The sequence below is a fragment of the Anomaloglossus baeobatrachus genome, chromosome 5 (genome assembly GCF_048569485.1).
Source record: "Anomaloglossus baeobatrachus isolate aAnoBae1 chromosome 5, aAnoBae1.hap1, whole genome shotgun sequence".
Taxonomy (NCBI): domain Eukaryota; kingdom Metazoa; phylum Chordata; class Amphibia; order Anura; family Aromobatidae; genus Anomaloglossus; species Anomaloglossus baeobatrachus.
Window position 1 is genome coordinate 293,972,097 of NC_134357.1, and position 24,957 is coordinate 293,997,053.

At 47.5% G+C, this 24,957-nt stretch overlaps 1 protein-coding gene across 1 annotated transcript in view; it reads left to right on the plus strand.

Moving 5' to 3' along the window:
* Positions 1-354: 354 nt before the first annotated feature.
* QRICH2 (glutamine rich 2) overlaps positions 355-24,957 on the plus strand; it is an 81,263-nt gene continuing 56,660 nt past the window's right edge. The window contains exons 1-3 of the mRNA XM_075351735.1: positions 355-753; positions 21,900-22,004; positions 22,437-22,526. Coding sequence (XP_075207850.1) covers positions 355-753; positions 21,900-22,004; positions 22,437-22,526 — 594 coding nt within the window. The remainder of the gene's footprint in view (positions 754-21,899; positions 22,005-22,436; positions 22,527-24,957) is intronic.

Genomic DNA, 24,957 nt, shown 5'->3' on the forward strand with positions numbered 1-24,957 from the left:
TGCGACACTGTGGTCGGAGGTGTGGTCGGACAGGGCGGGGCTGTGGACAATTAGCCAATCAACTGTGCGGGAGACGCTGAGCCCCGCCTCTTTTCTGCTGCTCCAAAATAAACCAGAAACTTTTGCGCCGGTGGAATATTAGCTGCCCCGGGGCAGTATGGGAGCGTGCTCCGGAGCCATTGGAGCCGTATAGTGCATGTGGTCGGCAGGAGGTAGTCACACCTGTACTGCGCTTCTGTCACCCGGCTGTAGAGGGCGCCATGCACTGCGGGAGGTGGGAGAAGGTGTGGCGTCCTGCAAGGTGCGGAGTGCTCTCACCCCAGCAGCGCTCACAATCACATGTGCATGTGGAGGATGGAGCCGGGGAGGATCTGTCTGCAAGACTTGGCCAGACTGGCCATCGGGACTCCAGAAGTCGGGGCAGTGAATTTCACGGCACTGCACACTCTCCTTCATGCCATCATCAAGCACCTACAGATCCAGGATATTACCGTCCAGCTCCCAGGGGGCACCGGGCAGCACCCACCATCAGGAGTCATCCCGGAGAAGAAAGAGGAGAATGTGGACAGGATGGAGCGCAGGATCCTGCACATGGAGAAGCAGCTGGAGGCATTAAACACCTTGCCCTCTGGGTTACATCTTATTGAAAGGAGCAAATCTGGCCAGGAGGGGGGAAGCAGCGCTGTGGAGGACATGTGGCAGATAATGCAGCTGAAGAGGAGACTGGAGGTGAATGAGGAAGGAGTGAGCAAGGTAATGGATGTGCATCACCTCATTGGGTCCTGGATGAAGGTGGAATCTCTGTGTAATCATCAGTGTAGACCACACATCACTGATCAGGTCCTGGAGGTCCTAAATGAAGATGATACAGACCCAATTATGTCATCTCCATGTAATCCCCACTGTAGACCACACATCACTGATCAGGTCCCAGGGTCCAGTGTGAAGATGATGCAGACCCAAATATGTCATCTCCATGTAATCCCCACTGTAGACCACAAATCACTGATCAGGTCCTGGGGGTCCTGAAGGAAGAAGATGACACAGACCCAATTATGTCATCTCCATGTAATCCCCACTGTAGACCACACATCACTGATCAGGTCCCAGGGTCCAGTGTGAAGATGATGTAGACCCAAATATGTCATCTCCATGTATTCCCCACTGTAGACCACACATCACTGATCAGGTCCTGGAGGTCCTAAATGAAGATGATACAGACCCAATTATGTCATCTCCATGTAGTCCCCACTGTAGACCACACATCACTGATCAGGTACCAGGGTCCAGTGTGAAGATGATGCAGACCCAAATATGTCATCTCCATGTAATCCCCAGTGTAGACCACACATCGCTGATCAGGTCCCAGGGTCCAGTGTGAAGATGATGCAGACCCAAATATGTCATCTCCATGTAATCCCCACTGTAGACCACAAATCACTGATCAGGTCCTGAAGGAAGAAGATGACACAAACCCAAATATGTCATCTCTATGTAATCCCCAGTGTAGACCACACATCACTGATCAGGTCCCAGGGTCCAGTGTGAAGATGATGCAGACCCAAATATGTCATCTCCATGTAATCTCCAGTGTAGACCACACATCACTGATCAAGTCCTGGGGTCCTGAATGAAGAAGACAATTCTGATTATGTCATCTCCATGTAATCCCAAGTGTAGAAAACACATCACTGCTCAGGTTCCAGAATGAAGATTATATAGACCACCCAAATATGTAATCTCCATGTAATCACCCTAGATCACACATCACTGATCAGGTCCTGGAGGTCCAGTATGAAGAAGATGATATAGACCCAAATATGACATCTCCATGTAATCCCCAGTGTAGACCACATATCACTGATCAGGTCCTGAATGAAGAAGATAATATAGACCGGAATATGTCATCTCCATGTAATCCCCAGTGTAGACCACATATCACTGATCAGGTCCTATATGAAGAAAACAATACGGACCCAAATATGTCATCTCTATGTAATCCATATTGTGTAAACCACACATCACTGATCATGTCCTGTGGACCCTTTATGAAGAAGATGAGATAGACCCAAATTTGTCATCTTCATATAATCCCAGTGTAGACCACACATCACTGATCAGGTCCTGGGGGTCCTTTGTGAAGAAGATGATATAAATTTGAATATGTAATCTCCATGTAATCCCCAATGTAGACCACATATCACTGATAAGAGGAGAGCAGCGGCACTCACAGCTGAAGCACAAGCAATCAGACTGTACAGTCATAAAGTCCTCTAGGGACTAGATGGGACTAGTAAAGTAAATAAAAAATGTGAAAGTGTTTTAGATATTAAAAAACCTAAACGTTCAAATCACCTCCCTTTTGCCCCATTGGGAATCAAACAATAATAATACTAAAAAAAAAAATACATATTCGGTATCGCCACACTCAAAAATGCTCGATCTATCAAAATATAAAATCAATTGATCGGTAAAGAGCATAGTGAGAAAAAAAATCCAAACGCCAAAATTATTTTTTTGGGTCGTCACAACATTGCATTAAAATGCAATAACAGGTGATCAAATCATCGCATCTACGCAAAAGTGGTATAATTAAAAACATCAGCTTAAGATGCAAAACATAAGCCATCAATGAGCCCCAAATCCTGAAAAATTAGAACGCTACGGTCTCGGAAAATGGTGACAAAAGTGCAATTTTTTTTAAAAATTGTTTTTATAAACTTCTGGAATTTTTTTCACCAGTTAGATAAAGTAAAACGATACATGTTTGCGATTTACAAACTCGTACTCACCTGGAGAATCATATTACCAGGTCAGTTTTACCATATGGGGTTTATGTCCATATTTGGGAATTTCCTCTTCTGCATAACATGGAGTCCTTATCACGCAGCTGCGCAGATGAATCAGAGCTTGCAAAGATGTAGTCAGTCATCATTATTATCAATCTCTTCATTGTGTTTCCTTATATCAGACATCAGCTGCAGGCTTTTAGGCTCCATTTTGCTCCTCACATACAAAAGCTTGGTTATAGAAAAGCATATAGAAAAATATTTTTTATTCTCACATAGTGAATATACGGTAAATTAAAAACCCAAAAAACAATTGTGCAATTGCACTTTAATTTTGAAATTTGAAGGCACTTGGAATTTTTTTTCACATTTTTTTTAGTACACTATATGGTAAAACTAATGGTTTCATTCAAAAGTAAAACTCGTCCCACAAAACAACAGGCTCCCATATGGCAATATTAAAGGAAAAATAAAAAAGTTATGGATCTTGGAAGAAAGGGAGGAAAAATTAAAAAAAACCCCAAAAAACGGAAAATCGTCGAGGGGTGAAGGGGTTAACAAGCATGCAGCTTAAGAAAGTGAGAGCCATGATTTGGACAACTGTTCTTGGAAAAATCATGCTGGTTACTGGTGATTTTGCAGAATTTATAACTGCATTTTTCTCAGGAGCTGAGAGTGAGAAAAAGGGAACTAAGCAGCTAAGGGCACAGACACATCAGTGTTTTCCTGCCGCACTGCCGGATCCGGCACAAGGGCAGTACAGTACAATACAGTTCACAGACAGTGCGGAAAGCCCCGGTCACATGCTGTCACATGCTCCGGTCACATGACCGTATGTGCCCGGAGCTTGCCAGTGAACTGTATTGTACTGTACTGTCCTTGTGCCGGATCTGCGAGTGCGGCAGGAAAACGCTGATGTGAAACCAGCCTAACTGCTGTATAGAAATCAATGGGCTGGAGAGAGGTGGCTGGATCCTTGGAATCTTGGAATGTAACTACTGTGCACTCTGTTCAGTGGTTAAGGTCCATGGAAACCAGCTGTACAGCTTGAAAGATAAAGGTTTTCATTGCAGGAGAATGAAAGCAGATAGAAAAAGCAAGTCAATTGCAAACTTGCTTATTTTTTAAACTCCCTAATTAAAAAAATGTATTAACTTGAGAACAACCTTTTAACTGGTTATTGAAATGATACAGACCAGTATTGTCCAATGTAATAACCAGAGACCAGCATTATGATAATAGACCACATACCACTATAACAGATGAGTTCTGTTTGTCTGTTCATGCGACGGAACAAGCAAACGGTATTCTCAAAGGCAGATGTAAATCCAGCCAGCCTTAGGGTTAAGTCAGGCGATCTGTTTATGAGATGCTGGAGAATAGCAACTAAGCAACATTGTAATACAAGAATGAAGTGCAGCTATAAGTAGTAACACTGGCTCTTGTCATTCTTCATAGGAATGTAAAGCACCACTCCAGTGTTTTTGTTTGTCTTTTTATTTCACCGCTAGAGTGGTATCACTAATGTACAGTGGATACGGAAAGTATTCAGACCCCTTTACATTTTTCATTCTTTGTTTCATTGCAGCCATTTGGTAAATTCAAAAAAAGTTCATTTTTTTCCCATTAATGTCCACTCTGCACCCCATCTTGTCGGAAAAAACCCAGAAATGTAGACATTTTTGAAAATTTTTTAAACAAGAAAAACTGAAATATCACATGGTCATAAGTATTCACACCCTTTGCTCAGACATTCGTATTTTAATCATATGCTGTCCAGTTCCTTGTGATCCTCCTTGAGATGGTTCTTCTCCTTCATTGGAGTCCAGCTGTGTTTAATTAAACTGATAGGACTTGATTTGTAAAGGCACACACCTGTCTATATAAGACCTCACAACTCACAGTGCACGTCAGACCAAATGAGAATCATGAGGTCAGAAGGAACTGCCCAAGGAGCTCAGAGACAGAATTGTGTCAAGGCACAGATCTGGACAAGGTTATAAAAGAATTTCTGCAGTACTCAAGGTTCCTAAGGGCACAGTGGCCTCCATAAACCTTAAATGGAATAAGTTTGGTACCACTAGAACTCTTCATAGACCTGGCCGTCCAGCCAAACTGAGCAATAATGGGAGAAGAGCCTTGGTGAGAGAGGTAAAAAAGAACCCCAAGATCACTGTGGCTGAGTTCCAGAGATGCAGTAGGGAGATGGGAGAAAGTTCCACAAAGTCAACTATCACTGCAGCCATCCACCAGATGGGCCTTTATGGCAGAGTGGCCCGATGGAAGGCTCTCCTCAGTAAAAGGCATATGAAAGCCCGCATAGAGTTTGCAAAAATACACATGAAGGACTCCCAGGCTTTGAGACATAACATTCTCTGGTCTGAGATGAAGGTAGAACTTTTTGGTGATAATTCAAAGTGAAATGTATGGAGAAAACCAGGCACTGATTATCACCTGCCCAATACAATCCCAACAGTGAAACATGGTGGTGGCAGCATCATGTTATGGGGGTGTTTTTCAGCTGCAGGGACAGGATGACTGGTTGTAATTGAAGGAAAGATGAATACTGCCAAGTACAGAGATATCCTGGAAGAAGACCTCTTCCAGAGTGCTCTGGACCTCAGACTTGGCTGAAGGTTCACCTTCCAACAAGACAATGACCCTAAGCACACAGCTAAAATAACAAAGAAGTGGCTTCAGAACAACTCTGTGACCATTCTTGACTGGCCCAGCCAGAGCCCTGACCTAAACCAAATTGAGCATCTCTGGAGAGACCTGAAAATGGCTGTCCACCAACGTTCACCATCCAACCTGACGGAATTATAGAGGATCTGGAAGGAAGAATGGCAGAGGATCCCCAAATCCAGGTGTGAAAAACTTGTTGCCTCATTCCCAACAAGACTCATGGCTGTATTATCTCAAAAGGGTGCTTCTACTCAATACTGAGCAAAGGGTGTGAATACTTATGACCATGTGATGTTTCAGGTTTTCTTGTTTAATAACTTTGCAAAAATTTCTACATTTCTGTACGTTCCCTACATATTCAAACTTAAATGATCTGGGCTACTACCATTGGCCCAGGAATCTGAGGAGGCCCATGGCCAGATTGCCCTTGCTTTAATATTTTGTACTCCACCATCAGCAGCACACAGAAGCTGCTGTCAGAGGACAGCGGAACGGGACCGAGGCAGCGCCGCAAATAGTGATACTACTGTACTCCAGGGGTACAACAACATTTCACCAATGGAGTGGTTTTAATAACTCTGCTAGCAGAAAGCAGAAACCTCAGAATCTGCAGGTGCTGTTTATGGCAGCCTGTATTTTCTATTTGGGACACTCATCCACACATGGCAGCGGCCTATCAAACTTTCTATTCCCCAAGAGAGCAGGAGGGTCTATGGTCCCTTTGTTCTCAGGGTTGGAAGGCCCCAGTGGTTGGACCCCCATGAATCGAGCTGTTCTCGGTTATGAGGAGCTGTAGTGGAGCGTTCAGCTGTGTAGATGAATCCCTCATACTTCATATGTGGATTTTGCTGCTTAGAAACCAGGCAGGAAAAAAGGAGAGCATATAAAGGAATGTACTGGAGAGGAGATCTGAACCACAGGGACACTAGATAATAATTTACCAACCAGAACACTTTACATGGTAACAAGATTGTTGTCTGTGCCTCCGTAGACTTCCCTAGCACTCATAGTTGTCCCGTTTCAACTAACTTTAGTCAATAGGCTTAGTAATGGGTCAAAAAGGCAAATTGAGATATTTTCACCCTCCCCGGGTGCAGCACTGTGTCTCTTCCACTGCCTCTGTATTTTTTAATCGGCTGCAAAGATGACGTCAGTTTGACAACGCTGCAGCCAGTCACTGAGCTCAGCGATTCGTGCTGTTTACTTCTATGGGCTAGTTCCCCAATGCTTCCCCCCCCCCCCTTCCCCCCACTTCCCCAAAAAAAACCAATGCAGTATGTAATACTTGCCTCTGTCTTTCAGATGAGACAGGACATAGAATTCCAAGCGTGCGTAAAAAACATACCATACTAACTTCTAAAAGAATGTTTTTATATATATATATATATTATTATTATTATTATTATTATTGTGCTCCCACTATGTAATGACCGTGTCTGACCGTTCAGAAACATAGTCTGACCATACCACAGCTCCTGGGCAGGGGAGGAAAAAGAAATATTTACAGACAGGAAAGTATGGGATGGCAGCTTCTGCTTTCTGTGAGGTAAAACATTTCCTTCCTGATTTTTAAACCATGTTTTACCTCATAAAAAGAATTAGCTGCAAGCCCCTGCAGTGTCATCTGTAAATTCTGTTTCTTCAGGCTGTCACTAATTTAAGATCCCTGGATTTAGTCTTCTATTCACCAGCCACCGTCTCGCAAATCCAGTCTTCAACAGTTTGTGACCTGCTGGATCACTCCAATGTTTACTGGGTATCCAAAAGTCACATTTAAATGTAAATCTGTGAGAGACAGCTTGTGATCCTTGGCTGTAACATCTGGTCAGGCAGAAGTTAAAGTCATAAGATGGCAACGTGGACATATATGCCAGGATGGGAGACATATATAGCAGGATGGGCCCAAGATGAGGACATATATACCAGGATGGGCCCCGGATGAGGACATATATACCAGGATGGGCCCTGGTTGAGGACATATATACCAGGGTGGGGACATATATCCTCATCCGGGGCCCAGGGTAGAGACATAGATACTAGGATAGGGTACATACATACTAGGATGGGGACCATATATACCAGGATGGGGCCCAGAATGAGGACCATCTATACCAGGATGAGGACATATATACCAGGATGGGCCCAAGGCGAGGACTATATAAACCAGGAGGGGGCACTGGATGGTGAAAATATATACCAGGATAAGGACATATACGGTATAGAAGGATGGGTCCAGGATGAGGACATATATACCAGGATGGGGGACATATTTCCCAGGAAATGGCCCAGGATGGGGGGGGCATTAGTAAAGATGGGGGATATTACTACATAATGAAGGGGGGGCAACTCGTACAGTCATATGAAAAAGTTTGGGCACCCCTATTAATGTTAACCTTTTTTCTTTATAACAATTTGGGTTTTTGCAACAGCTATTTCAGTTTCATATATCTAATAACTGATGGACTGAGTAATATTTCTGGATTGAAATGAGGTTTATTGTACTAACAGAAAATGTGCAATCCGCATTTAAACAAAATTTGACCGGTGCAAAAGTATGGGCACCTCAACATAAAAGTGACATTAATATTTTGTAGATCCTCCTTTTGCAGAAATAACAGCCTCTAGTCGCTTCCTGTAGCTTTTAATGAGTTCCTGGATCCTGGATGAAGGTATATTTGACCATTCCTGTTTACAAAACAATTCCAGTTCAGTTAAGTTTGATGGTCGCCAAGCATGGACCGCACGCTTCAAATCATCCCACAGATTTTCAATGATATTCAGGTCTGGGGACTGGGATGGCCATTCCAGAACATTCTAATTGTTCCTCTGCATGAATGCCTGAGTAGATTTGGAGCGGTGTTTTGGATCATTGTCTTGCTGAAATATCCATCCCCTGTGTAACTTCAACTTCGTCACTGATTCTTGCACATTATTGTCAAGAATCTGCTGATACTGAGTTGAATCCATGCGACCCTCAACTTTAACAAGATTCCCGGTGCCGGCATTGGCCATACAGCCCCAAATCATGATGGAACCTCCACCAAATTTTACTGTGGGTAGCAAGTGCTTTTCTTGGAATGCCGTGTTTTTTTGCCTCCATTCATAATGCCTTTTTGTATGACCAAACAACTCAATCTTTGTTTCATCAGTCCACAGGACCTTCTTCCAAAATGTAACTGGCTTGTCCAAATGTGCTTTTGCATACCTCAGGCGACTGTTTGGCGTGCTTGCAGAAACGGCTTCTTTCGCATCATTCTCCCATACTGCTTCTCCTTGTGCAACGTGCGCTGTATTGTTGACCGATGCACATTGACACCATCTGCAGCAAGATGAAGCTGCAGGTCTTTGGAGGTGGTCTGTAGATTGTCCTTGACTGTTCTCACCATTCTTCTTCTCTGCCTTCTGATATTTTACTAGGCCTGCCACTTCTGGGCTTAAGAAGAACTGTACCTGTGTTCTTCCATTTCCTTACTATGTTCCTCACAGTGGAAACTGACAGTTTAAATCTCTGAGACAACTTTTTGTATCCTTCCCCTGAACAACTATGTTGAATAATCTTTGTTTTCAGATCATTTCAGAGTTGTTTTGAGGAGCCCATGATGCCACTCTTCATAGGAGATTCAAATAAGACAACAACTTGCAAGTGGCCACCTTAAATACCTTTTCTCATGATTGGATACACCTGCCTATGAAGTTCAAAGCTCAATGAGGTTACAAAACCAATTTAGTGCTTTAGTAAGTCAGTAAAAAGTAGTTAGGAGTGTTCAAATCAAGAAATTGATAAGGGTGCCCATACTTTTGCACCGGTCAAATTTTGTTGAAATGCAGATTGCACATTTTCTGTTAGTACAATATACCTCATTTCAATCCAGAAATATTACTCAGTCCATCAGTTATTAGATATATGAAACTGAAATAGCTGTTGCAAAAACCCAAATTGTTATAAAGAAAAAAGGTTACTAGGGGTGCCCAAACCTTTTCATATGACTGTATGCAGGGGCGTAACTAGAGTTTGATGGGCTCCGGTGCAAAGTTCAGACCTGGGCCCCCCCTCCACGTACATCGACATTTAGGGTACAGGATAATGACACTGACACTCGGGGTACAGGATAATGATGCTGACACTTGGCTCTTACCCACAGCACCCAGATTTCCCATGATCTGAAATCCCTCTATCAGCACCCAGCTTTCCTATGTTCTGATATCCATCTTGTCCTCGGCACACTGCTTCCCCATGCTCTGCTATACATCTTTCCCTCAGCACCCAGCTTTCCCATATCAGAGCATGGGAAAGCTGGGTGCTGAGACATGATGTATAGCAGAGCATGGGAAAGCTGGGTACTGAGGGAAAGAGCCTTTTTCCCTCAGCACAAAACGTTCCCATCTCCTGCTTGTATCTTTGTCCCCCCTTGTATATAGTTCTCCAAATACAATAATGGCACCCACATAGCCTTCCAAATAGTATAAAGGGTCCCACATAACCCTTCATATATTAGAATACACTTCCATAGTCCTCCATGTATTATAATGCATTTCCCATAGTTCTCCATGCATTATAATTCACCCCATAGTACTCAATATATAATACTGCACCACATAGTCCTCCATATATTATAATGCACCCCCATAATCCTCCATGTATTATCTTGAATTTCTCATAGTTCTCCATATATTATAATTCACCCCATAGTTCTCCATATATTATACTGCACCACATAGTCCCCAATGTTTTATAATGCACCCCCATAGTCCATGTATAAGGTAGCCTCCATACTCCTCCATATATTATAATGTAGCCCCCATAGTCCTATATGTATTATAACGCAACCCCATAAAACTTCATATTGCATTATGCAGCCCCATACTCCTCCATGCATAAGGCACCCCTATATTCCATGTATAAGGTGTCCTTCATTTTGTATTATGCAGCCCTCCCAGACCTCCATATATAATAATGCAGCCAGCCTCTCCAGGCCTCCATGTATAATAATGCAGCCAGCCTCCTCAGGCCTCCATGTATAATGTAGCAGCCAGCTTCTCCAGGCCTCCATGTATAACAATGCACCCAGCCTCCTCAGGCCTCCATATATAATGCAGTATCTCCAGGCCTCCATGTATAATGCAGTATCTCCAGGCCTCCATGTATAATAATGCAGCTTCCCCAGACCTCCATGTATAAAGCAGCCTCTTCAGGCCTCCATGTATAATAATGCAGCCACCCCAGACCTCCATATATAATGCAGCCTCCCCAGACCTCCATGTATAAAGCAGCCTCTACAGGCCTCCATGTATAAAGCAGCCTCTCCAGGTCTCCATATATAATGCAGCCTCCTCAGACCTCCATGTGTAAAGCAGCCTCTCCAGGCCTCCATGTATAATAATGCAGCTACCCCAGACCTCCACATATAATGCAGCCTCCTCAGACCTCCATGTATAAAGCAGCCTCTCCAGGCTTCCATGTACAATAATGCAGCTTCCCCAGAACTGCCTTCCCAAGCCTCTGGCCACCGTTTACTCACTTATATTAAAAAAAACCCAAGTACTCACCTTCTCTCTTCCTTCCACCGCTGCTGTCTTCCCCGCTGCTCGTTCTCCCGGTGCTGCGGTCGGCGTCCTCCCGTCCTGCACTCTGTGCACTCAGCACAGCAGTCGCTCGGGAGTGACGTCATCGCACAGGGGGAGAATGGTGATGCATAGCGCGGCACCGGCTGCGCTATGCTTCATCATTACTGTGCGCGGTGACGGGGGAGGCCCCGATGCCGTCGCTGACATCAGGCAGGGGGGCCCGGTGTCGGCGGCGGCAGCGGGTCAAAAAGCGGCCGCGAGGTCTGTGACAGATCAGCACAGCTCCTCTCACACTGACAAGAGCTGGCTGCTGATCTGCCTGGCGGCCGCCAGGCCCCTACCCTCCCAGGCCCGGTCGCGATCGCGACCGCGGTAGTTACGCCACTGACTGTATGTCTTTATAGGATTAAGAACTCCACACGGGCCCACACACCTGACCAACAAGCAATGGGGGGATTCCGGTCCAACTACTTACATTGTATGGCCACAGTAGACAAGGCTGGCCGCATCTGGCATTAATGACGTCAGACGCTGCTTGCCCACCCTTTGTTCCTAAGCTGCCGGCGCGCTCCAGGCCCATGCGGCATATGGCACATTATATGCAGGAGTTGAGAGCCCGAAGTGATGAGGTACATGCGCCTGTCCACTTACAGTGGGTAGTGTCACAGCTCACCTCTTCCCCCTTCCTGCATAATGACATCTGCTTGTCCCTAAACATGAGTACATGTATAGAAAACTCTTACAAGGCAATAGAGTCCCCTATAAAGACTTGTGATATATATACATGCATATGACCATTGTCCATATCGCCAAACAGGCAAGAGAGCAGTTTAGATACATTTTCAGAATATAATAATCTGTGATCAGAAATGCAGATTATAAAAAAAATTATCACAATCTGGTTTCAATTAGTTTAAAAAAATGTATGTGATACATTCCCTTATAGGAAAATAAAGAAAAATATACCTAAGAAGAGTATTGTGTATTTTAAGAATGTTTTTAATAGGTTAGAGTAGGGTCCTGTGAAAAGAGTCTGCCTTGTCGTGGTGGTTGGATAAAGCTGATGGCTCTGTATGTGACATGGCGTTCGATGGGAAATGGGAACTTTTAATGTTGATGGGTGAAAACATGGTGCAGAAGTGAAGTTTTTCCATGAGTGGGAATGGGACTGTGGAAGATTCGAGGGGTGGAGGCAGAGTGATGTCCAAATCTGCATTGCAGCTTCATTTTATGGTCCATCCTTCCCAACAGGAAGAATTGCCCAGTTTACTCCAAAGTTAGGAACAATATGAAAGATCTAAGAGGAATCCTAGAGGTCAGTGAGGCTCCTCTGAATGGAAACCATGCCAGAGATGAAATAATAAAAATTATATTTTAATATAAAAACATAAAAGGGGTTCTCCGGTGACAATTTATTGATTTGTTGGTGTTCGACCGCCAGGGTTGCCAACTTGACTTTTGATTTTTTTTTTTTCCTGAAAATGTATCAAAAAAATCGCAGACAGACAATATTTTTATGGACACATTAGAAAACAATGCTAAATTATTATTACGATTATAAGTAGAGCTGGGAGGACTCGCAGAAAACCGGGACCGGCGACTCCCTGTTCATTTTTTTTTTTAAAATCCGGTTGCATTCAGGAATCCGGTACCCATATATGTGTATGGGAACCAGAATCCGGAGATTAAAATAGTTGGTGGAAGGGATAGGAGCGCGCGCGTTGTACTCACCAAAGCTCCATGTCATGGCGGCAAGCTGCATCCAGGTCACACATTCACTTCCGGGGCTGCATGCACTAAATATAAAGGTAGATGCTAGAATGTATGGGCTTCTTTCAGGTATGATGTAATTTGTCACGTGATGGAGATGTTGCGGGCGGGGAGGACGCCGCTGCGCTCGCTAACGCTCAGGTCCGGCTCTGCTGCGATGGCTGCTCGGTGGCTCGAGCGGTGGGCCGGATCCGGGGACTCGAGTGGCGCTCCTCGCCCGTGAGTGAAAGGGGGGGGGCGTTGGTTTGGGGGAGTTAGTCCGTGATGCCACCCACGGGTTGTGGTGAAATTGGGCACCACCGCTGCTGGTGACGGGGATCTCGGGAGTGATGGTAGGGAGCAGCTGGGATGTTGTTGTCCCCCCTCCGTGGGTAGGGGTTGGTGGTCCCGGGGCCCGTTGAGGTGACGGGGAGGCAGGGCTGGCAAGGTGCAGGGTCGCCTGGACTGTGCAGCGCGGTGCCGGATGGCACGGTTGTACTCACTCAGCCACAAATGTACGCAAAGTCTCTGGTAAACCAAACGGCTGGATGGACGGGTCCTGCAGCCGGCTGCTGTGGTTTCTCCCGGACGGTTGGTGGTAGCTGCCTTTCCCTGCACCTTTTGTCTATGTTCGGTCCCGATGGCTTCCCAATGGTAACCCGCTCCCCAGCGTGTATATGTGCCGGAGGAGCCCTTTTGCCCGCAGGCTCTGACCCTTGGAACTCTAGCTGTGGCGGTAGCTGTATTTCCTTCTACTGGTTGGACGGTTGCCTTCTATTGGGTCTTGGCTGTTAGGAAACCCCTGTAGTTCCGGTCACTGACGGATTTGACCTCTTAACGGCGACTCCAAACCTGGTCGGGGTCCGCAGGCCCTGCCGGTGTGTGCTGGCTTCACTTCGCTCCCCGGTTCGGTACCGGCGGGCCACCGCCCGACCCCGGTCCTACGGTTCCGCGTTGATTTGCCTCTCCTGCAGACGGCCACAACCGTCTGCCAACCTTGCTCTTAGTGCCCGGGCCACACACCCGGACACGATCAGTTTACTCCTCCACCACTACTTCACTCCTCTCTCTTGCACTTCCCTAACTGATCTGCCTTCCTTTTCCCGCCTCCAGGACTGTGAACTCCTCAGTGGGTGGGGCCAACCGCCTGGCTCCACCCCACCTGGTGTGGACATCAGCCCCTGGAGGGAGGCAACAAGGATTTTGTGTCTGGCTGATGTGCCTGTCTCGGGGTGGGGGTGTGTGTTGCAGTACCTGTGACGACCTGGCTAGTCCAGGGCGCCACATTGGGCGTGTTCAAAATGCAGCCCGGTTTAGAATGAATATGGGGGGGCAGCGATGTGCCCCCCCATACCCACCCTGAGCCGCCTGCTTCATGCAGCAGGAAGCTCAGGATGAACTGTGCCTTCAATGTGCCCCTCTCTGCCCAGCCTGAGCCGCCTGCTTCATGCAGCAACAAGCTCAGGATGAGCTGCGCCAGCGATGTGCCCCCCACTGCCCAGTTTGAGCCGCCTGCTTTGTTGCAGACAGCTCAGGAGAAGTTGCATCCGCTATGTGCCCCCCCTCTGCCCAGCCTGAGCCGCCTGCTTCATGTAACAGGAAGCTCAGGATGAGCTGCGTTTGTGATGTGCCCTCCTCTGCCCAGCCTGAGCCTCCTGCTTCATACTTCATGCAGCAGGCAGCTTAAAATTAATTGCGCCCACGATGTGCCCCCCTCTGCCCAGCCTGAGCCATCTGCTTCATGCAGCAGGAAGCTCAGGATGGCAACCACTCACACGGGCTGGGGGCACATCTCAACCAATCACAGACACCAGGCTGGCAGGTGGTGGGGAAAGCATGGAAAGCCGTGTTTATGCAATGAGCAATGATGAGCAGCCCAGGGAGGCAGCAGGAGCAGCGTGTAGCCGCACAGGAGCAGTTTTCAGCTGCGCCGGACCCTTGGTAAGTATGACGTGCTCACTTCATTCTTATTTTCTTCGTTTTTTTTTTTTAATTTCTCGAGTACAGGATCTGGATCAAACACCCACAATCCCGGGCCAGGCACCCGGGCACTTTTGAAACCTCGCGGATCCGGACTTTTACAGTCAGAGTCTCCCAAGCCCTAATTATAAGTGATACTTGTATACCGTCCATAGTTCTGACATGAAGCCATCAGCTGCATTCACTGTAAAATGATGATAATTACAGTCAAAATAATCTGTATAAGTTTCTTCAGCTTAAAAATTTTTTGGATGCGTGAAATTTTTCTTACAGACGATAACAAAGTTCCGACCACCTGAAGCCACAATGATCAACAAAATGAGGAACTTTTATCCTTGAGGGGCACTTTTATCTTTGTGCCACTCCATTTATTCTTAATGTAGGTCTTGACCTCTGTTCTACAGAGAATGAATGGAGTGACGGTCGAGCATGTGCACTGCCGCTTCATTCTAACACAAAAAAGTGATCAGCGGGGGTCCCAGTGTTCGGGCCACCACGTTTTAATTACTCATCACTGGTAAATCCCTTTTAAGTGTGTGATCTTTTAATTTCTTGCAAAATTACCAGCATAGCCGGGGCATGTTTAGAGTTGTGGTTTTGCACTGGCTGGACACAGGTTGGGACCACTGATTTGGGTCAATACCAAATACATTTTAGATAAATACAAACTACCATTAAAATCAGTTGTGGAGCAAAAGCCATTCCAGTGTGAACCCAATCTAAAGGCCGCTTTACACGCTGCGATATCGTGACCGATATCGCTAGCGTGCGTACCCGCCCCCATCGGTTGTGCCACACGGGCCAATCGCTGCCCGTGGCGCACAACATCGCGCGGACCCGTCACACTACTTACGTGCCTAGCGACGTCGCTGTGACCGGCGAACCACCAGCTTTCTAAGGGGGCGGTTTGTTCAGCGTCACAGCAGCGTCACCGAACCGCCGCCCAATAGAAGCGGAGGGGTGGAGATGAGAGGGACGTAACACCCCGCCCACCTCCTTCCTTCCTCATTGCGGGTGGGACGCAGGTAAGGTGAGGTTCCTCGTTTCTGCGGTGTCGCACATAGCGATGTGTGCTGCCGCAGGAGCGACGAACTACTTCGTACACCGAGCAGCAGCGATATTCGAGAATAGGGGGGCATGTCACCGATGAGCGATTATGACCGTTTTTGCGACGATTCAAAATCGCACATAGGTGTCACATGCAACGACATCGCTAAAGCGGCCGGATGTGCGTAACAAATTCTGTAACCCCCAAAGAGATCGCTTGAGCGATGTCGCAGCGTGTAAAGCGGCCTTAAGGCTAGTATTTTTTAGTTGTTTTGTTTTAGTTTTTTTTTTTTCATGTCCACAGGCCATCATTATTTTCAGCCATTTTCTTCTGCAGTGTATGACTGTGTGTTTTCTTCTAGTATAACCTATATATAATTTCACGGGTACATTGTAACCTGACCGTCTCCACTGAAGGCATTTTCTTTCAGGACATGAAAGCTTCTCCCGTAGAGATGACGTCTCGTTAGCAGGCAGTAAGTGCAGGTTATACGGCCTCAGGAGACTGCCTGTTTTGTACAGGTTCTCCCCGTGGATGTCATTTGTCTGGTTAGAATTGTGTTTTGTAAAAACATTATAAATGTGTTAACGTGTATGTCCATACAGTGTAATGTCTGCACCCAGGACCTGGACCGGCAGCAGTTCAGGAGGCAGAGATTAGAGCTGTTTTTATGGCGCTTTTACTTCAGACTGACAAACCCTACATATAAATTATATTCACTATTAATTATATTATCAGGTACAGCTCAGTCACATAGACATTAAAGAGGTTGTCCATTGCTTTAACATTGATGGTCTATCTTTAGGATAACTTATCAATGTCTGCCCGGCCGGAGTCCAACACCTCGCACCCCCACCGATCAGCTGTTCTTGGTCCTGGCGATGGCAGCAGGCAGCCGGAAATGCTCAGTTCCGGAGCTGCTCTGTCTTCTGTTAGCGGCTGCAGTTGGATACTACACATCCGCCTCCTGCTCAGATCAATGGGAGGCCGATGTGCAGTATACGGCCAGTATCAGAAGACGGGGCAGCTCCAGAACTGAACATTACAGGCCACAGGCTGCTGCCGCCAGGACCGAGAACAGCTGATCAGCGGGGGTGCGGAGTGTTGGACCCCGGCTGATCTGACATTGATGACCTATCCTAAGGATAAGCCATCAGTGTTAAAGTAAAGGCCAACCTCTTTAAAGCCACGTGCACATGTTGAGTATTTTGTGAGTTTTTTTACGTTAGTATTTGTAAGCCAAAACCAGGAGTGGGTGAAAAATGCAAAATTGGTGCCTTTGTTTCTATTACGGTACGTGCCCACAATCGGGGCTATGTAGCATATGTTGTATTTTCGCTGTGTTTTCCCGCGCAGGAGACTCAAGCGTCTCCAGAGCAGAAATTGACACACTGCAAATTGGAAACCCGCACCGCAGGTCAGTTTACGAAGCATTAAAAAGTCGCATAGGGGCATGAGATTTCTATTAATCCCATTCACTATACCTGTACAGCACTGGGAAATGCTGGAGGCACCAAGAGCATTGGGGGAGGCTGGAGGCACGAGTCACCAAAAGTACTACTGGAGGCTGGAGACACCGAGGGCACTGAGAGTGCTGGAGGGCAGGGCACAGACAGACCTGGGGGAGGCTGAAGGCACAGGGAGGCTGTGGGCACAGAGAGCACTGTGGGAGGCTGGGATTACAGAGAGCGCTGAGAGAGGCTGGGAGTACAGACAGACCTGTGGGAGGCTTTTGGCACAGACAAACCTGGGGGAGGCTTTTGGCACAGACAAACCTGGGGGAGGCTTTTGGCACAGACAGACCTGGGGGAGGCTTGGGGCACAGACAGACCTGGGGGAGGCTTGGGGCACAGACAGACCTGGGGGAGGCTTGGGGCACAGACAGACCTGGGGGAGGCTTGGGGCACAAACAGACCTGGGGGAGACTGGGAGCACAGACAGACCTGGGGGAGACTGGGAGCACAGACAGACCTGGGGGAGGCTTTTGGCACAGACAAACCTGGGGGAGGCTTGGGGCACAGACAGACCTGGGGAGGTTTGGGGAACAGACAGACCTGGGGGAGGCTTGGGGCACAGACAGACCTGAGGGAGGTTTGGGGCACAGACAGACCTGGGGGAGGCTTGGGGCACAAACAGACCTGGGGGAGACTGGGAGCACAGACAGACCTGGGGGAGGCTTTTGGCACAGACAAACCTGGGGGAGGCTTGGGGCACAGACAAACCTGGGGGAGGCTTAGGGCACAGACAGACCTGGGGGAGGCTTGGGGCACAGACAGACCTGGGGGAGGCTTGGGGCACAGACAGACCTGGGGGAGGCTTGGGGCACAGACAGACCTGGGGGAGGCTTGGGGCACAGACAGACCTGGGGGAGGCTTGGGGCACAGACAGACCTGGGGGAGGCTTGGGGCACAGACAGACCTGGGGGAGGCTTGGGGCACAGACAGACCTGGGGGAGGCTTGGGGCACAGACAGACCTGGGGGAGGCTTGGGGCACAGACAGACCTGGGGGAGGCTTGGGGCACAGACAGACCTGGGGGAGGCTTGGGGCACAGACAGACCTGGGGGAGGCTTGGGGCACAGACAGACCTGGGGGAGGCTTGGGGCACAGACAGACCTGGGGGAGGCTTGGGGCACAGACAGACCTGGGGGAGGCTTGGGGCACAGACAGACCTGGGGGAGGCTTGGGGCACAGACAGACCTGGGGGAGGCTTGGGGCACAGACAGACCTGGGGGAGGCTTGGGGCACAGACAGACCTGGGGGAGGCTTGGGGCACAGACAGACCTGGGGGAGGCTTGGGGCACAGACAGACCTGGGGGAGGCTTGGGGCACAAACAGACCTGGGGGAGACTGGGAGCACAGACAGACCTGGGGGAGGCTTTTGGCACAGACAAACCTGGGGGAGACTGGGAGCACAGACAGACCTGGGGGAGGCTTTTGGCACAGACAAACCTGGGGGAGGCTTTTGGCACAGACAAACCTGGGGGAGGCTTTTGGCACAGACAAACCTGGGGGAGGCTTGGGGCACAGACAAACCTGGGGGAGGCTGGGGGCACAGACAGGCCTGGGGGAGGCTTGGGGCACAGACAGGCCTGGGGGAGGCTTGGGGCACAGACAGGCCTGGGGGAGGCTTGGGGCACAGACAGGCCTGGGGGAGGCTTGGGGCACAGACAGGCCTGGGGGAGGCTTGGGGCACAGACAGGCCTGGGGGAGGCTTGGGGCACAGACAGGCCTGGGGGAGGCTTGGGGCACAGACAGGCCTGGGGGAGGCTTGGGGCACAGACAGGCCTGGGGGAGGCTTGGGGCACAGACAGGCCTGGGGGAGGCTGGGGGCACAGACAGGCCTGGGGGAGGCTGGGGGCACAGACAGGCCTGGGGGAGGCTGGGGGCACAGACAGGCCTGGGGGAGGCTGGGGGCACAGACAGGCCTGGGGGAGGCTGGGAGCACAGACAGGCCTGGGGGTGGCTGAGGGCACAGAAAGACCTGGGGGCACTGAGAGCGCTGGGGTAGCCTAGGGGCACTGAGGGGGTTGGGGGAGACTGGGAGCACAGACAGACCTGCGGTAGCTGCTCCTCTTCTGTGGGATTGGAGCGCATCTTGTCTACCCCGCCCACAAAGTACGTCTTCACGCTGGCACTTTAAAAAATTCCGAATAAAGTTCCAAGTTTTATTATTACCGCATTGGTGCTGAGTCCCAAACGCTTCTTTTCTACATCTATTCTGAATTACGGACCGGCCTGTCCAGGGACTGCGGGCATCCGCCTTCGCCTTGAAGACTGCATATGGGTGAGCTGAAATTTCTACCATTTACTGGCCAGCATGAGTATGTAATCCTTTGGTGCAGGATCGCAGCGTAATGCTGCGTGCGAAGTTTACAGGGTCAGCAGCCAGCAAGATCGGTCTGCCGCCCCAGCACTGCGCTCCCTGGAAATCTGCCTGGGAGGTGCAGAAAAAGTAATTGCGAGCTGTATACGGCCTGCAGGCCGGAGGTTCCCCACCCCTGTTTTAAAGCCGTGCAGTAAAAAACATTTATGGCATATCCATAGGATGCACAGCTCCATAAATGGCTGGTGGAGGTCCAGCTTCTTGTACAAAGACAACAGGGCACTGCATCCATTATTGCTGCTCTAAAGCTGGGCCAGCATGGAATATGTGTCATTTTTCTATAGGCACAGATTTCTATATTTGTATTTTTCTTATGAAATTCCTATAGAATGTATAGACGTCTCCTGACTTCAGAGGAGCAGAAGGGAACATGGGACCTTCATTCTTCTAATTCATACCCCTTCTCTCATAGATATGCCAAAAATGTCATCAGATCTACAACTTTAATGTTTCGATTTATTCAATGGACAAGATTTCTGAAAAAAATAAAAGTGGAGTAGCTGCCCATAAAACTCATTGAAGTATAATGCAACCAATGAAATATAAAGTGCTGTCACTATAGGTAACTGATCTAATTTCCTTGCATTAGCTTTAATAAACTGGAGCAATTTTTTAGGCTGTCTTAAAAAGCATCTTGTCGCCATGAGCCGAGAGGCACTCAAAGAGCCACTCGAACTCTGTAGAGCCCAACATTTCCATGTATCACATACTCAGCCATTCATTTAAATAGATGGCTAGTGACATGACAAATAAATAAAATTTATGCCACAAAAGTGGTATATATTATGACAGAAATTCACGCCAGGCCATACATTTCTTGTGGCAGTGTACAGCAGCTGAAAGAGTCCAAATCCAGATGCACAACTATTAAAGGGAATCTGTCACCAGGTTTTTGCTATGAAATCTTAGCGTACCATGATGTAAGGAAAGAGAGCCTGATTTCTGTGATGTGTCAATTACTAGTCTGTGTTTTGTTGTTTCAATACAACTAGTGTTTTATTAGTAGAAAATTATAACAAAAGGACAAACTACCTCATGTCTGCTAGTCTAGCCTTGCTCCCAGCACTGATTAGCATCTCTCCGTCACTATACAATGTACACAGAAAACTATGGTGTGGGCGGGTTATACACAGCCCAACATCTTAGCTAGATCTGCAGCTGAGAAAACTGACTTTGTCATAACTGCTGCACCCAGTTAACTAAGGGTAGTGCTGCATCCCTGCACTCCTTACTCTCCCCTCCTGCAAGGACGCGCTGTCACTCACTGCCAAGGCCGTCTCTCTCTATGCTGCTCGGTGTCCCTGCGCTCCTCTACATGGGTACCTTCTTCTTTCCACCGCGCGGAGTCTGTGCGCATGTCACAGGACCTCCGGGAGCACTCCTAGGGAATCCACACGCTCCACTGCCCCTTTCTCAAAGGGCTAGTGCGCTAGAAAGTGCTTTGCACTGGGTATTAAAGGCACACTCCCAATATGGGAGGTGTCTGTTCAGCACCATCAGTTTAGTCAGTTGACTTCTGTCTAGTTAGTTGTCAGGTCACCCTGCCCGTCCTGTCTGGTACCGTCCTTTCCTTGCCTGCACCTGGTCCCAACCCGCCCTGCCCATTGGCACCTGGTTTTACTCCTATTCCTGTCTGTACCTGGTCTTAACCCGTCCTGTCTATTGGCACCTGGTTCCAGTCCGGTCCCTGCCTGTACCTGCTACTAGTCTGTCCTGTCCTGCTGGTGCTTGAGACTCTGCCTGTCCGTCTTGCCTGTGCTGTCTGCCTTGAACCACCCTGGTGGTCCCTGTCTGGTCCTGTGTCCGCCCCTGTCCTGGGGTCAGCTGCCATAGTTCCAGTCCTCTACCCATGTTAGGGTAGGCCCGGGGTTCCCCTGTGGTCCAGTGGGTCCACTTCAGCTCCCCAAATCACCATCCACCCCCGGGTGAGCGTTACACTAAGTGATAGATCACTGGAATCAGGGTCTCTGTCCCTACCGCATCCTGCTGTGAGATTACATAGCAAAAACCTTCTGACAGATTCCCTTTAATGAATTTGGTGCTTTTTACACTATATTAGCCTGAATATTGATGAATAATGAATGGCTTCACCCAGATGAGAAGTATGTATGAGATATGTTCTTTTCTCTATGCAATGAACGTTTCTTTATATTGCTTTTATATTGTTCATCATCCTGACGTTCCCTCTTCTAATTTCAGGCAATGGAAGTACTGCAGGATCTCATGCTGGAGGTCAACACCATAAAAAGTTCACAGCGTGGGATAGAAGATCAGGTAGAGGACATGGCTAGGACTGCAGCGTTGGTAAGTGGCACATGCAGTGGCAGAGGAGACATTAGCTAATGGGGAAGCAATAGATAAATGAACTCGACACATGATTCGAAGGCTTTTAGCTTGCAGTGATGAGAATATTTTATGGCCTATAGATCTTTCAGAAGTGCTGATCCCTCTTAGACTGTGCGTCATTATTCTCTATGAGCACCCATAGGGGATTTCTCTGTAGTACACCAATACAATGTGGGATTTCTTGGGAATATAACCCATTTTTAGTAATTGGGTCATGGTTTGTCCCAGCTCACAAAGGAGCACCCAGGTGTGACTGGTAAAAATCCTAATTATCATCCGATATCATTTTGGAAGCTCTCGGTGTGCACAGATTTACAGAAATACAGATTTAGGGGACAGAAAGTTACATGTCCTTCTCCCTTGGTTAATTATACTGTAATGTCGTCCTAGCAGACATTGGAGCAGAAGCACAACGATGGAGAAAACAAGTCGGAGAAGGAAAGCTTACCAGAAGAGCTGGAATTGTTGCAGAGTCAGATGGTGGGTACAAAGGTGGTGACACTAGGCCAATGTGACACCTATTTTATAATTGTAAAGATTTAACCATAGTCATGTAGGTAGATCCTACACACGGTGAAGATGGTCAGTGTATGGACTATTTTTTTAATTTCGTTTCATTGAAGGGTAGACAAATATACAAAAATACTTTGTGTCAAATATAAAAGAAACATAGGATTAAGTCATAGATATCAATCATTACAGTTTGAAAGAATACATATCAGAACATATACCGTATATCTTAATATACTCAAAACAAGTTAAATTGTTTGTCACAAACTCTTTAAACAGTCCCCGGAGTTCAAGTCAACTCAAGTGTCAACTTAAGGAAACCAGAGATAAACCCAACCTTAAAACTAGCTGGTGTGTGTAAGGGCCCAGATGTTCCCTGCTATCCACCCCCACACAGTATCCACAGCTGATGGACAGTCCACAGACACTGTCTTGGGGATAACAGTTGCTTTAATATAGCAGGAACAAAGCAAATCAATACGGAATATATGTTTCACAGTCTCTCGTGGGTAGGCCACGGCAAATACAGCTTGGAGTTGAATGCTGAAGTGCAATTAGGGTACTGGAGCTTTAAGTGCACGATTTGTTTCAGAATTAATACTGGTATGCTTTAGGTTCAGAGTCTCTTGAGTTTAGAGGGTAGATATGATAAAATTGTACAGACCTGGAGTCCTGGGGTTAATTTCACTGCTAGTTCAGACACGTGCAGTACTTGTAAGCAAATGAAGACAGTTGCCCAGCGTGCTACGGGGAGCGGACGGCTGGTGCGTGGACAATGGCATGAAAGCCACTAATATTGCAGTGGGGCGGGAGATCCTCAAACTTCCCCAATCTGCGTGCAGTAGGGTCTGGTATATAGTCAGTATGCCCTACTGTCTGAAGAGATGCACAATGTCAGGATAGGAAGCCTTCAGCATATTGGCTGTAAAAATCAGGAAATGATGAAATTCTAGGCCTCGGGCCTAGGAGGAGTCTTGTGGTGAAGAGATTCTCCACATAATGTCTTCCCTCAGAGGAGACTCAGCCAGAACCAGCTCATTCCAGTTGTTTCTAGACAGAGGCTGGAGAATAGCTCCACCTATTGAGCCATGTGACCAAGAACTAGCCAATAGGATAACACCCAATGAACACTTCAGATTCTTACAGTTTTCACCAGTAGATGGTGCTAGAATACAACAAATGAAAAATGCTTTACTTATAACATATAGCATAATATTACATATAAGTAAATGTACTTAAAGAAACAGACACAATCTGGACCGGGCCACTACATACTCCCCCTCTGAAGGTGAGCTGTCCTCGGCGATTGTGCGAGTGGAGGACTGCTAAGAAAGGAAGGAAATATATATTTAAGGCACAGTGACAATAAGGCAATGAACAAATGCAAAACATGAATGTGGTAGTGCCAATATGAGATATTCTCTTTCCGCAATATACTATCGTCCATATGAAAGGCTCTGGAAAGGCACTTTAGTGGTCCAGTCTATAAGTCCATGGCTGTATACAGAAAATTGTGCAAATAATAAACAAGGTGCTTGGTATTACTCAGGTGCAGAGGCTTAAACATTACTAAACTGACCATCCAGCTAAATAAATAAACACAAGATTATATACTCATGGAAGAGGATATGACCTTTTAGTCTCTGTAGCGGGCTGGAAGTGTTCCTTTTGTGCTTCGCTCTGAACGCCTCAACACTTGATCTTCCTCTTGAGCAGGAAAGATATTGTTTGCTGGCTCAGGTGAAGTTGGCAGAGGAGCAACAACTGGAGCAGGAACCGAGACTGGGACATATTGATAGCATGGAAGGATACATTGAGTGTTGTAGAGGGACTCTTCCACAGTAGGTTGTCTGGCTGGTGTTTCCATTGCAGGAATTGGTGTGTAGACCGGCAAGACTTGTGGAGGAGGTGATGACATCACCAGTAGATCCTCTTTGGTGCATAGCTTCATGCGGTTCCTGTGCACTGTCTGTGGGGCCATTCCGGGTTTATTCACTTCATAGACATATGACTCAGGATATGGGATAGCTGTAACTGTGTATGGCTCTGTTTCCCAGAGTGAGTCGAGTTTTCCTGTACGGTGGTACTTCTTTAGCCATACCTTGTCTCCAACTTGAAGTGGGGAAGCATTAGCTCTTTGATTGTAGCTCTCTTCTTGTTGACGGTGAGCTTCACCCATGCGGTAATCAACAATCTGTTGGGCTTCGTGTATTCTTCGCTGATACTCTGAGACCCAATCCGTTTTTGGCAGGGGATTGATCACGTCAGGGACTTGGATTCCAAGAGAACGATCTTTTGGGAGCTGACCTGGTCTTCCAAACATCAGATAATATGGCGAGTAGCCTGTAGAACAGTGGACAGTATTGTTGTAGATTTCCACTAACTCGTCAAGCAATTGAGG